The 13,814-nt window shown below is 36.8% G+C and overlaps 1 protein-coding gene across 1 annotated transcript; it reads left to right on the top strand.

Annotated features, from left to right (window-relative positions):
- The first annotated feature begins 207 nt into the window (after nt 1-207).
- Nucleotides 208-8,561, top strand: LOC103711838. Its single transcript, XM_008798129.4, has 3 exons — nt 208-1,068; nt 8,002-8,025; nt 8,110-8,561. Exons 1-3 carry the CDS (start codon nt 830-832, stop codon nt 8,198-8,200), a joined length of 354 nt encoding a protein of 117 aa, XP_008796351.1. The 5' UTR covers nt 208-829; the 3' UTR covers nt 8,201-8,561.
- The last annotated feature ends 5,253 nt before the right edge of the window (nt 8,562-13,814 follow it).

Below are 13,814 nucleotides of genomic sequence, written 5' to 3'. Positions count from 1 at the left end.
CGGTCACCAACTTGCACATCCTTTGTAATCTTAGCGGTGATCACTAGCAGGTGATCTATAACTTTTTTTCAATTTTATTTGGATGTTGGATGAAAGCACAATAAATGGATCTTGACAATGTTTGGATCAAGCCTGTTCCTTTGTTCTTAAGGTTATTGGGCTTGTTTAATTTCCTTGCACCCTTGCTCCGGCGGATACTAGTGCATCTATCTCGACGGAATCTGATGGTTCGGAATGCGAAGTGCAGCGTAAGCCAGGGTGTACAAGGGCGCACGTTAGCGACGCCCACCGGATTTCAACTGCTGCTTCCAACGAGCGTGCGCGTCCGTCTTATTTGCAGCCGCTTCTCGCCTTCTTCCTTCCTCCTCCCGCCTCTCTCTGTAACCTACTCGGTCTCTTCTTCTATTTTTAACGAATGGAAACCCTTTGATTGCTTTTTAGACTGTCTTCTTGTCTTCGATCTATTCCTTCTCCAAGGCCCTCTTTTTCGTTTCTTCATTTTTCTGGTTTTCTAGCGATTTTTTTGAGCAGTTTCTATTCTAAAAATTCGGCTTTGTTTATTTTTTTTTGGGTTTATTCAATCCTCAATTCGTCTCCGTTATTGATGTTTTGACTCCGGATTGATGGAGTAGAATTAGTCTGCAGTCTTTCAACCAAGAGATTAGAATCAAAGTTCGGGAAGGATTTCAAAGTGAGAGACTCGTGAGATTGTTCTTGAATTAGGGTTTTTTGAATACTTTAAAGAAAATGATTTATTTGCGGGGTTTTCCTGGTCTTGGTGGTTAGATTAGGGCATTCGGGAGTTTATAGGCTGTCCTGTTAGAGTTAGATGGATTCGGGTGGAGTTGAAGTTAATAACTGCCATGGGACCAAGCCTTCTGTTTTCGTGGATTCTAAAAAGGAGGGGGTTGATAAGGGGGAGGAGGAGGACGGGGATACCAATTTCCTTCTGCGACCCTCCTCGAATGGAGGGTTGGCGGGGAAGAGGCAGAAGAGTTCGAGGAGGAAAGTCCAGTGGAACGATCGCAACGGCAACAACCTAGTGGAGGTGTTGGAATTCCAGCCAAGGTCAAATCTTGCTACACTTTTCCGTTCAAATTTTTTTTTTCATCTTTGTCTTTATAGATAGTCTTTGTAATGAAAAGTTCGAGTTGTGCTGTGGATGCAATCCACTAAAAATTATCAAAATTTGAAATGAATCTGATATAGGTTTTCACGCAGTTTAAATATGTTAGCTGTAAGATGTGGAGCTGTGTTTTCTTGCTATACCTTCTTGCCAATTGCTGCGGAGAAAGAAAGCAATTTTCTCTCTTTTCTTCTACATTTTTGTTCAATGCCACCTCCTGTCCATATTGATGTTTAATTTACTCTTGCCACTACCCTGGCTTATACAGATATAGCTTTTATGTATTAGGCAAGTATTGGCAGGCGGTAGCCAGAAAAATGTTCTTGACTTTCGTCGCTATATCTGGATATGCATGTCTTATAAATTAGTTGCCCTGTAAACAATGCATCTTTTCCTATGAGACAGGGCGTGGTTTGTCCTTCATGCGTACAATTTCACTTCTTTCTTGAATGCTTCACAAACTTGTGTGTTTCTTTTGTACGAGGACCTGATAGTAACTGTATCTATTGTGTGCTGATCTGTGCCATTTGGACTATTCCATTTGGAAAAAGGTGCAGGGTACTACTTTATCCCGACACAAATAGGGGTCTTGCAGGATTCTCCAAAACAATTCTAATTCCACAGAACAAATATTAGAATCATAGTCTATTGTATTGCCATATGCCGTCCGGTACGAAATTAAACTTCAAGTCGGTACAAGTCCCATACTGCCTGTGCCAAGGTGTACCGCCTGTACCAAGATGTGTACCGGTCCATATCAAGGCGTATCGAGATAAAAATTGAGAAAATTGATTAGAGAGCTATTTTGATATAGAGTTGTATCGTATTGTACTGCTCCAAATTGATAAGGTATTGATACGGTATCCGATTTCGAGATTGCGGACCTTGGTTAGAATTCTACTTATGTACCAAATGTTAGAGTATTTGGTATTCTTGCCTATTTTCTTTGATGTCTAAAGTTTAAACCACTATACTACTAAAGCGTATTCCTTATCCTCGTCCAAGCCCTTACCCCATCTAAAATGTGGTCAGCTAGGAAGCACAATTTTCGGGCTTTGAAGGTTGTCTGGAAAGCTTGAGTAGTGATGGTTGTCGATATAACAATCAAATTCTCTAAAGAAAATTGGAACTAAGTCCCCTAGAAAGGAAACTTTAGGCCACAGAGGGAAGGAAAATACATATGGTAAGACATATGAACTAAGTCGTAGACCGAAGAGTGCCAAAGCAGTCAAATTGAAATATAGTTTCATACACTAAGGCATTTAAGAAATGCCAAATTTGAAGGAAAACTAGGTCATTGACAAGAAATTTATGCGACTTTGTCAGTGTTACCTAGACATTCGCATCTGGATCCAAATACCTGTATTGGCTATGCATTTGAATCGGATATGCCTCATATACTTGGACCCTTAAGAAATTCTTTGTTTGAAGTTTTTCAAGATTGGCGGACAGCTGAACTCTACCGGCAATGAGTTCAATCTCCATTTTGATGTTAGTAGCGAGCATTTATTTTTTTGTAAAGATTGGTTAATGGTGTAGATATTAAAATAAACTCGTGAAATGTTATTTTTCTCATCTTTTTGGTTAATCGGGCAGCTAGGATGAGAAACATGTGTATTGAAAGGCCTTACAAGAATTAATCTTTGTATATCTTCCATTATACAAGGTTTGAAGGTATAAACATATGTATATTTAGTTAGAATTATATTCTATCCTACATATGTAACATATCCTCGTCTATCTATATTATCCTCTTGCCAAGTCAGACACTTGTACATGTCAGAATCCGATTCTCGTGTTCATGCCAATAAATACTGGTTTTTGTTAACCATATCATTCTCTGTCATAGGCAGCAATCTTGCTTGAATTGTTTAAGTGGTCATGCATGATTTGTTTCTTGATATTCATCATTCTGCGATGGAAGCTATCAATGCTTAACTAACTTGAGATTTTGTTAGGAACTAAAATCGCACACTTACATTCACTTATAACATCCCAATAAATACAATCATGTCATTGGATCCTATTTTTGGAGAATAAAAACACAATGCTTAAAGAACGGAGCAGGAATATTAGCAAAAAAGAGAACAGAATTTGATGAAGAGTAAGATGAATTACTGTTGCTTGTGATTCCAACTGGTTCGAGGAAAAGGAGTGGGAGGGTAGTAGGAGTGCTGATTGGGAATGAGTTTGTTATCATATTAAGCTTTCCTCGCTATCAAATTCTGACATTTATACCAATTTTCAACTTGAATCAACACTTTATTTTTTTGCATGGCTAACTAATAAAATAAGGGTTTCTTTAGGTACAATTGATTGTCCTCTCTCATGTATCAAAGATTAATATGCCAGAAAATTTGTTACCTTATCCCTGAAACCCACTAGACTACTATTTGGATGAGAATAAGTTCGTTTTTCTTCTCTTATTATTTTCCTTGTTTCTTGAATTTCTCCTGTTTTTTTCTTCTTTAAATATGCTTGGCCTAAATTGGAGTGAGCTGGTTGGCTCTTTTGATTCCAATGCCTGTTTGGCGATATCATGCCAACTTAGCTAGTTTTTCCTCATTTATACAAATTGGCCTATTTTTGTATGTATGCCTAGATAGTACTAGTTAGGGTATGCTCAGCATGTAACGGCTAGTTTCAGACTGCTTCGAATAGCTTATAAATAATATGGTACATGTCAACTTCACCAATTTTCTTGCCCAAGTGTCGTTAATTTTTTTTTATGAACTAATTTGTAATTGTGACCCATCATCCTTCCTTACAATATACTCTCAGACAGACATTCTTGTTACCACCGAGTTGGTCATGTTGCTATAACTAGATGGTCAATTTCATGTTGCAATGCTTATTTCTTAATATGGCAGCATTTAAATCCTTATTATGACTTGTTATTCATGGGTGTCTAATTATTGAATATCTATCCATATTAGAATAAAAGAGGACAGGCTGCGGGCCTTGGTGTAATGGTAAAGTTGCTCTACGGGTTCGAAAAATGGAAAAGCCTCTCCGTACATGGGGTTAAGGCTGTGTATATATGACCCTTCCCAGACCTTGCAGCGGCAAGAACCTTTGTGCATTAGGACACCCTTTTGATCCATAGTAGAATAAAAGATTGAAGGCAGGGATCTACATTAGTTCACAAAGATATAAATCATGGTCTGCCATACGGGTCCGTATGGGCTGGTACGAGCCGGTACGTACCGGTCCGGCCTGGGACCGGTACCGGATCAGCGTGGAATCCGGTACCGGTAATTTATTGTTGAAAAATCGGTACGGGACCGGTGCGGACCGGTACGCCACCGGTACGGACCGGTACGGGACCGGTTTCGTACCGGTCCGGGCCGCCACCGGTACGCCGACCGGTATCGGTACGGCGGACCTTGATATAAATAGTTTGTAGACATGGTTGCATGGAGCAACTATTTCATTAAAGGAGATGGTGAGGCTACCAATTATTTATTAAGTTGTACATATTTTAAATCAAAGAAGTTATTCCCATTTCATCTAACTTGCCAACCACGTGATATGCTTCTAACATGCCTTTTCATCATGTGAACTCTTCAATTTATTCTTTTACTTCATAAATGCATAGGCTGCCTCCTGAAATTTTAATTTTGCTTGAATGTTTAGAGCTCAAACAGATGAATGATGTCAGTTGACTGTAGTCACAATTCCATATGGAAGAATTTAGAATAATGCCTTCTAACCTATTTATATTTAATCAGTCCATGAATACTACCACTTTTCTGCAGGCATAGATTCTTCTCATCCGCTCTCGACATGAAATTAATTCATAAGAAAGTTTGCTTTACCATATAACTGCATTAAAAGACTCTCTTGCCTTTATGTTTACTTAAAAGTTATTCCGGAGTCTTGAATGTTGAACGGCCTTTCTTATGCATTATGCGCAAACTTTTGACTTGTTTTAGCAGCCAAAAGTTAGACCTGCAACCTTTTAAATGTTTTAGAGGATTCAAAGAAACTAGATTCAAAATATGATTGTCCTAATTGGAAATTGAAATAAAATGAGAAAAAAATTTATATATCCTATTATCGAGCTGATGAGGTGTGTTTTGCTAATTAAGATGATGGTTGATATAACAGTTTGCGATATAACTATTGTTGAAAGATCTTTTATTTGATTCCAGACTAATTTAGCATGCTTCAATTCAGATCATGTGATAAGCATACATAGTCAAAAAGTTGTTTTATGTTTTTTTCTTGTTTTTTTGGTTTTGCTGTCAGATATAAGTATTATGTCTTTTCTAAAAGTGCATATAGTTATGTTTATGCCTTTTTTTTGTTTTTTATTGTCATGTGTTTACTGACATTATAGTGTGACTTTATTAACATTATGAAACCTTTATTCAGTGATGCATATACATTAGAGAAAACAAATAGTAAAATCATAAGTATTAATATTTCATAAGAGGATAATAATTGAGAGATGCTATAACCTGTTCTATAGATGTATTCACTGGATATGCAGGTACATCTCCTTTTTGAAACTGTGAAGGAAAGAATACATCATTATGCAGTTTGTGAAGAATGCGAGTATCATTATTTGTTCTCTGTATGGAGTTTAGAGACAGAAACTTTATTATTATCACTAGTATCTTATGTACCTCTGTATCTTACTTGAAGAGACAAATGCAGTAAAAAGGAAACAGTAGAAGTTCTAGAGTAACATTACATCATGGTAAAAGTTGTCAACAAATGGAATTGACCTTAGGAGGTTGGATTTATGTTTATGAATTATACCCTTTTAGGATGCCTTTCCAGTTGATGTCATCAGTTAGGGTGCCTTGGTTTGTGAGCTAGGTTCCCTTCTTTGCTTTGCACTACACCTGCTGTTTTGCCTTTTGTGGGGTTGGGCCATCTTAGGTTCCTTGATCCTTGTAGTGGAGGAAAGTTTCTTATGTACTCTTTTATTTATATGCTGAATTTTATAGATCAGTAAAGTCATAGTTGCTATGTTCTGCCTTCCTTAAGAGCAGCTTTTTTATCGAGGCAATGAAGTGGGTCACAAGCTTCAGATGATGCAGCTGGGATGACAGATGGCAAAGTTTACTTCTAGAATTCCAAAGGCCTTTTGTGTCATAGTGAGGGAAAATGGTCTTAGCAGGTCTACGTGTATACATAATAAGCTGATGGCAACATCAGTGAGTGGGTGGTGTTTTTAAGTCCATGGTTCGGAAAGGAGGAATTGGATTTAATGAGAAGGAATATGATGGTAAAATATTTAAGGCGAATGTGTTTTGGATTATCTTTGCATGAATAGTAATCAATAGCCCAGTAGGAGCTGTAAAGCAGACATAAAATAAATGGAACAAGGCTTTACATAGTACATACCACTCTTACATAATTTTGTTTTAAATCATGAAGGTAATATTGTTAAGGCTCATGATGATAATACATTAAAAAAAACATGGCATTAATCTAGATCACTGAATACTTAGTAGTTAACTAGAACATGACAATAAGTTTGCTTAATGTACTGACATCTAAAATTGCTAGTCTGTTGATCAACACGGTTTCGAAGTACTTTGGAAAGGAAAATTTATTCTTTGCTCTAATCACCTATTTTCCTTCTCTTTGTTTTGGACCATGTGAATGCTTGATAAAGTAAAGCTTATCCAATTCTGAAAGCTGTGATGTGAATGATCTCTCTCATTCACTAGGAAAATCTGCCAGAAAATATTAACTTAAGAATATTTTGATCTTGGAAAAAACAAGAAATTCGTAGTTCAGTGTCTTACCTGATAATAATTTCACTGGTTTATTCACTAAATAATGATGATAGGTGGATGTCAAGTATAATTGTTAAATGCATTTTGTTCAAGGAACAAATTCTCTCTCTCTCTCTCTCTCTCTCTCTCAGACACCCATGGGCCACATGTCTCATGGGTCACCAATTTGTTGTGCTAGCACATGATGCAAAGCCTGCTGACTTTTGGAGGTGCCTACCAGTACAGAGACAGAAAAAAGGTGTTATATGGTGGATGGGCATATGAACATATGAGAGGCATGTCATAATCTTTTGATTGGGTTCATCTAATATTAATATGGAAATGCTCTTCTTTTAGTTATATCTCCAGTGATGTACTTTTCTATTGCCCTGCACCACATGTACGTGGAAATGGAAAGCAGGAAGAGGGGGAGAATGGGTGGGGGTGATGAAAAATGCATGCCCGAATCACATTAGAATTATTTAATTTTATTGTTTCACTGTATTATTTTTCTTGTCATTGGAGGGATGTGATAGAAGTATTCTTAAGTCTTGATCACTGTTCTTTTTTCTTTTTTTGATTTGTCATGATTTACTTTTTCATTTTTATTGCTGAACTAATGCATGAAATATTCTTCTGCCATCATAACATGATAACTTGTGTAAGAGGGCATTGTAATCCTCAAGCATGCTTTCATGCTTTTCACTTAAAACATATTTTGATTTAATCATGGATAGCATTTTTTCAAGCTGGATGCCATCTATGCAAGTCGAGGCTCTCCCTTCTTTCATAACACTGTCGACACCTGGAAAAAGAAATCATACTTATCTAGCCTTATCAATGCTTTGCGAGAAAGCATGCAGGAAAAAACCCTTTGAGTAGTCTGCTAAAACTTTTAACAACTTAACAAAATATGCTGTTTCTGTATATGTTCTGCAAATGGCAAAGAAAAGCCGCAGCTATTCCAATGGACCAAAAAAAAAAACTATGATATTTTCGAAATTCATATTTTGCGGGATAGCTTCCTTTAGCTGGGTTATGAAATTTGCCATCCATCCAAGATTTATCAATTTAATTTCAGAAATAATGTTCATCTCCTTATTATTTTCTCAACTATTTTGCTTTCTTGCTTGTCTACAGTGATTCAAGTGACTCCGAGGACGAGTATGGAGATTCTTGTATCTGTGCTGTAATGTAGATCTCTTGCATATATACATCATAATAACTGGTCGCCTACTGTTGTCACAGCTCCAGCCATGGGACCTCGATTTGGGAGCATGCAATTGTTGGTTGCGCTCAAGTTTTCTGTTGCCTGGGTTTCCCATGGTCTCGCTCATAAAAAGCGACACAATGTTGCTTATCATGGTGATTCATTTTTCATTTACAGACTGAGAGCATTAGAGCTTTTAAATCACAGCATCAGATTAGCAAATGATCTGAGTTTGATATTTGGTTCAAAGAAAATGCTTGCATTGCTGGCTTGACTTGGATGAAAGATTTAATGTGCTCCCCTCTGTATATGATTCAAATACCGAGTATTGATGATTTTTTTAACAAGCTTTTCTCCTTTCAAAAATACATCGGAACTATATTGATGGTCCAGGGGGGCTTCACTGGTTTCATTTTAAGAGTCTGTAATTAAGCTTACTGATCAAAAAAGGAACAAAAATATCATCAGTGGCAATTCTTCTGCACATAAATTTCAAGCAAATTTGTGAAAATCATGATAATTCCTTACATGTTTCTCTGAAAAATAATGGTTTATAATTTACAAAGTTAGATCTAATTATGGTATAACTACATACTTTGTGTTGAAAAGTATTTTGTCTATAAAAACTGTGGTATCTTTATTTTATAAAAGTATTAGAAATAAATAATACAGTAGAAAAATTAGAAGATTGAAAAGAGTTTGCCTGAATCGAGGCGTGTGATATACATTATCTTAAGAACGTGTTTTATTTTTTACTTGCAGGTTTGAGGTGATTTCGTCTGTAAAGTACAACAATTCGGTTCAGCCCGATTTTTCTCTAATGAGCATGATTGTTGGAGAAGCTTGATCCGACCGACTTCTTCTGATGTTTAGATTAAAAGGAAAACTTGAAAGATGTTTGGAAGAAGAGAAAAAAATAAGATAAGAATTCTTTGTTTCGTCTCAGAAAGCAGAGAAGTAGTAATTTGGATTGAGCTATCCAAAACATTGAACCTAGAGCCTATTTATAGACTCTATCTGGTGATCGATATGGTGCACCATTTTCAAAGATGTGATGTTTTAAAAACATCGCATCTTTATGGAAATTGGAACCAACGTTTTTTTTAGAAGAGTCACAATTTTTCTGGAAGAAGCATCTGAAGAAAAGAATAAGAGTTTTAAAGTTTTTTTTAACATCTAAAATTTAGAAAAAATTATTTTTTAAAATTAATTTTGTTAAGTTAAAACTCCAACAATTTTTTATAAAAAATTTAAATTTAGAAAAATTATATAAAAGAAAATTTGGATAACTTATACTATGCAATGGGTGAGGTGTTCCTTAGACTTGAACCTCACTTAGCGTTAATAGTATTTGTCTGAAGGAACTACAGTGGATTAGATTTTGATCTAAGTCCTTTGATTCAGACTTCTACTTATTATACACACAGTACAGATTAATTGGGTCTTTATGTGGTTGTGCCATTTAAAGATTTTGCATTTGGTACCTTGATTTTTGTATGAGAATTTTATTAGGATTAGCCCAAGCCTCTAGTCGTGGCCTATATGACAATTTTTACATAGGTAAGTCATCTAAAAATATTTGTGACCTAATATCTTGCAGATTTTCTATATTGGACTCATTAAGAGCATAGCTCAACTTTTTCGGTATATATTTTTGACACTGATAAGAGCACTCATTATAAGGATGGAAGGAGATATATCATAAAAATTAAAAGATTGAAAAGAGTTTGCCTAGATCAACATGTGTGATATACACTGCCGTAAGAACTTGTTTCGCTCCTTACGTGTAGGTTTGCAATGATCTTATCTTTAAGGTACAATAATTTATCTCAGTCTGATCCTTCTCTAACGAGCATGATCGTTAGGAAGGTTTGATCCGACCGACTCCTTAGTTTAAAAGAAAAAAAAAAGAATTCTTTATTTTGTCTCAGAAAGTAGAAAAGTAGTAATTTAGATTGAGTTATCCAAAGTATTGGATCTAGGGCCTATATGTAAATTTTATTCATTGACTAATACATTGCAGCGTTTTCGAAGATGCGATATTTTAGAAATGTCGTATTTTTATGAAAATCGAAACCAACAATTTTTTTTTAAGAACCGCAACTTTTTAAAAAAAAAAGCATTTGAAAAAAAAAAATAAAAGTTTTAAATTTTTTAAAAATTTAAAATTTAAAAAATAAAACTGATATATTTATTTTTTAAAATTATTATTTTTTAAAGTTAAAACCCCAACTTTTTATGTCTTCTGACGCTGCGGAGCCCGGGAGAGGTTGAAGTTGCATACAGCTGTCAGAGTCTTTAGAGCCTTTAACGCGACCATGGCGGCCCACCCCCCGGCCTGCCTCTTACGTACAGCCGATTATTTTTTTTTTTATTTTTACCTCGCCCTAATGACCTGCGAAGAATTAGCCAAAAAGAGAAATTTAACTATTTTACGGAAATGTTCTCGCATTGGTGTGGCTGCCTAGATTTCATGCATTCTATAATGAGCTGCCAGTTTTAACCGGGCAAGGATATGGGCCGTCCAGCGGAGCCAGAATCCCTTGACCTGAAAGCTGAAAGCTGCGGAAGGCCAGAATTAAATGCTCTGCATAAAGTAGTCAACTTTCTTTGGCCGGGGGGTAAAAAAAGTAGCCAACCATTGCTGTGAGCCACAGGATTTCAAGGTCATTCTCATGTACCCACAGAGAGAGTGAGAGAAAAAAAAAAAAAAAGGCCCCTGCTCAGTGCTCACCTTTCCCCGTTCGCTCTCTGGCCCCAAGGTTACATGGTGGCAAGTAGTTGTCGTAAGCACGAATTCACGGCTCTCTTTTCGTTGAGAAATCGAGCTTTCATGACTTTATTTACAGAACCGAAGATAAGAATGGGGGGCAGCATTAATGCTCACCAACTCCCTTTAAATATTACCAACTCCTTTTTTAATTCTTGATCTAAGATACCAGTTTGGAGAGCTCGGCATTGCTGCAGCCAGGCCAATGAATGATAGGTTGTCTCGGTCCTCCGCTGCCAAACTATGTCATCATGTTCAAACCACGCGGTCTCAACATTAATTGCTATGGCAGATGGGATGGCCCATGGCATGCCATGTATCCCAAAAGTAAATCCGTCGAACCAATGTCAATTCAGAAAATTTATTTGCAGCTGTCATGTCATATTACTTTTTTTTTCTTTTTTGGAGGGGGGATAACATGTCATGTCGCATTACTCAGAATGGATAGGAAAGTGCGACATTTACTTATTTTTTTGGTTGGATTGCGACATTTGTTTTCCACAATAGCGCTCTTTAGATCCTGCTCGTGCAAAGCTTTTTGGGTAAATTTTGTGCAAAGTTTTGAAATAAAAATTGATCATACTCGACCTAGGTCGGCGCGCCATAACATATAAAAAGAGCTCGTGTTGGTTAGACATAACAATTGGCGACTGAGCTTGCCAACCCTTGCCGTTTGCTGTTATGGGAAGCCACTAGTGTTATTAACAAGGCGCTGGATTCTCGAAGAGCTAGCTGGGTTTGTCGAGATAGTAGCACGGTGAAAATGAAGCTATAATTTCACTAGGATGGTCTAAATTCAAAATATACGGACATCGGTTAAATACGGTGATCGGATATCTTCCGCCTAATTTATTTTATGGAATCGCTATCTAGCCTGCCGGTTACTTAAGGGATGCTAGTGTGATGTACTCACACATGAAAAGATTGCCACATTGGTGGGGATCCTCACAGATGGAGAGAGTATGAGTAAAAAAAGATTCTACCCGCATTGAACATTCTCCGGCGGGAAGGGGCCCAATGGGGGTTGCTACATGGGTGAGGTTCTCCTCACCCCCTCTTTCCATTTTTTTAGCAAAAAAAAAAAAAAAACTAGTTGGGTTTGCAGGAATATATATATATATATATATATATATATATATATATATATATAGCCATCAGAAAATGAGGCAATGTTTTATATTTTGTTAAAATTTAAAAAAAAGAAAAGCAGGCTTTTTTCATAAAAATAATTTTTTATATTTTATAAAAAAATCTATATAGAATATGAAAATATTTAATTTTCGCCGGCTGAAAATTAGAATTTTTTAAAAAAATTATTTTTAAGTTTTTAAATAGAATGAGATAAAAATATTTTTTTGGTTAAAACATAACATATATTTTACATATTTTTTTCAAAAAAAATAGATGCTCAATTAAATTTAAATTATTTTGAAATATGCCACATTTATATAGTCAACCAAATATATAAAAAATATTTTTTCAGATTTCGTATATCTAAATATTAATTTTCTAAAAAAATATTTTAAATAGAAGAATTTTCTCTTATGAGCCAATGATTTTTTTTTTTAAAAAAAGAATGACTTGAATTATGCAGCAGGCTCCTTTAACATGCTTGGTAAACTGCCTGTGCATGTGCTTTGTGTCCATGCGCTGCCTGGTAGTTCTAATCCGCAGATTTTTGACTCTGTTCCTTGGCTCAAATTAAGCCAGTTACTCTGTGGTCGATCAGGAAAAATTTATGGAATAATTCACTAGCTCAAACCCACGCTGTAGATTTTCTTTGTTTGTTTTGTGCTTTTAACTGATAAGTTGGAATTTCGGTAGTTAATTGAAGCGATGTCGCCCATCACCTACAACTTACATATTGGATTAATTAGTCCAACGTCAACCGGGCCAAAAATGTGTCACAGGCCTCGCACGTGGAACATATGAATGTGCCACGAGACCATTGGCGAGGGAGGGGGCACCGTAGGCGTGGAGTATATCATCCGTGACCATACTACCAGATCGATAGCAGCTGAGGGTCGGCAGATTTTTGACACGTCCATGGTATATGCTAAGCTACAAGCCACATGAGAAGGGGTCACCTATGCGAAGCATATGGTGGGGGCAAATCGCATTATCTTGGAGGAAGACTTGGCTACGATCATCGATTGGATCTAAAGCCAGAGTCGAAGAGATGGCTCTAGTTCGTCTCTCTACGATATTCGTAAGCTTTCTGACAAGGATGCTCTTCTGAGGACATCACACGTCTATAAGGAGACAAACAATACTGTTAATAGGGTGGTGGCCTTCTTCGTGATCCATCACTCTGTGGACTTCATTTGCGTACACTATGGATCGATTTTTATTATTATTTTTTAATTTTATAGGATGCATTCACGAGGGCACTCTTTCTTTAGCTATCTTGAAAAAACGTGTACTTATAATCATACACGTACCACCAGCAATATATCATCCCACTTTATCTCGCGAGTGACTGCGATACTGCTTTTGCGAAGCAGAGCATGACTGTAGGATTTGGAAAGAGCGACGGATACCGGAGGAGCAGGGTTCTGCTGCATTACGTGGGTTGCATCGCAAAGTTGCACATAGTGCTCGAAGGCCATAGCTTTATTAATTCTCTATGATACATATAATTTATACCATAGAGTTCAGTACAGTGCCTGATGGCTATTTTGCTTTGGACTATGCTGTATAAAAAGCACTGCAGGAGGTCATGGGTCCTACCAGAGGGCCAGAGGGCTTTAGTTATGTGCAGACAAACCCCCGAACAGTTCTTTTACCATGTAGTATCATGGACTTTGTTGCCATACACCAAGCATGTATCCACCAACTTTCGAGTGCCCGCGATGGACGTCCCAAACCATCTTCCTTTTAGAAATACTATTTTACATAAAATAGCTCGCGAGAAGATCAAAAGAAATTCGGCCGGAGCGTCTCGCCTGCTCCATTGCTCCATTACGCCTATAA

The sequence above is a fragment of the Phoenix dactylifera genome, chromosome 17 (genome assembly GCF_009389715.1).
Source record: "Phoenix dactylifera cultivar Barhee BC4 chromosome 17, palm_55x_up_171113_PBpolish2nd_filt_p, whole genome shotgun sequence".
Lineage (NCBI taxonomy): Eukaryota > Viridiplantae > Streptophyta > Magnoliopsida > Arecales > Arecaceae > Phoenix > Phoenix dactylifera.
This window is presented reverse-complemented; position numbering and strand designations above follow the sequence as displayed.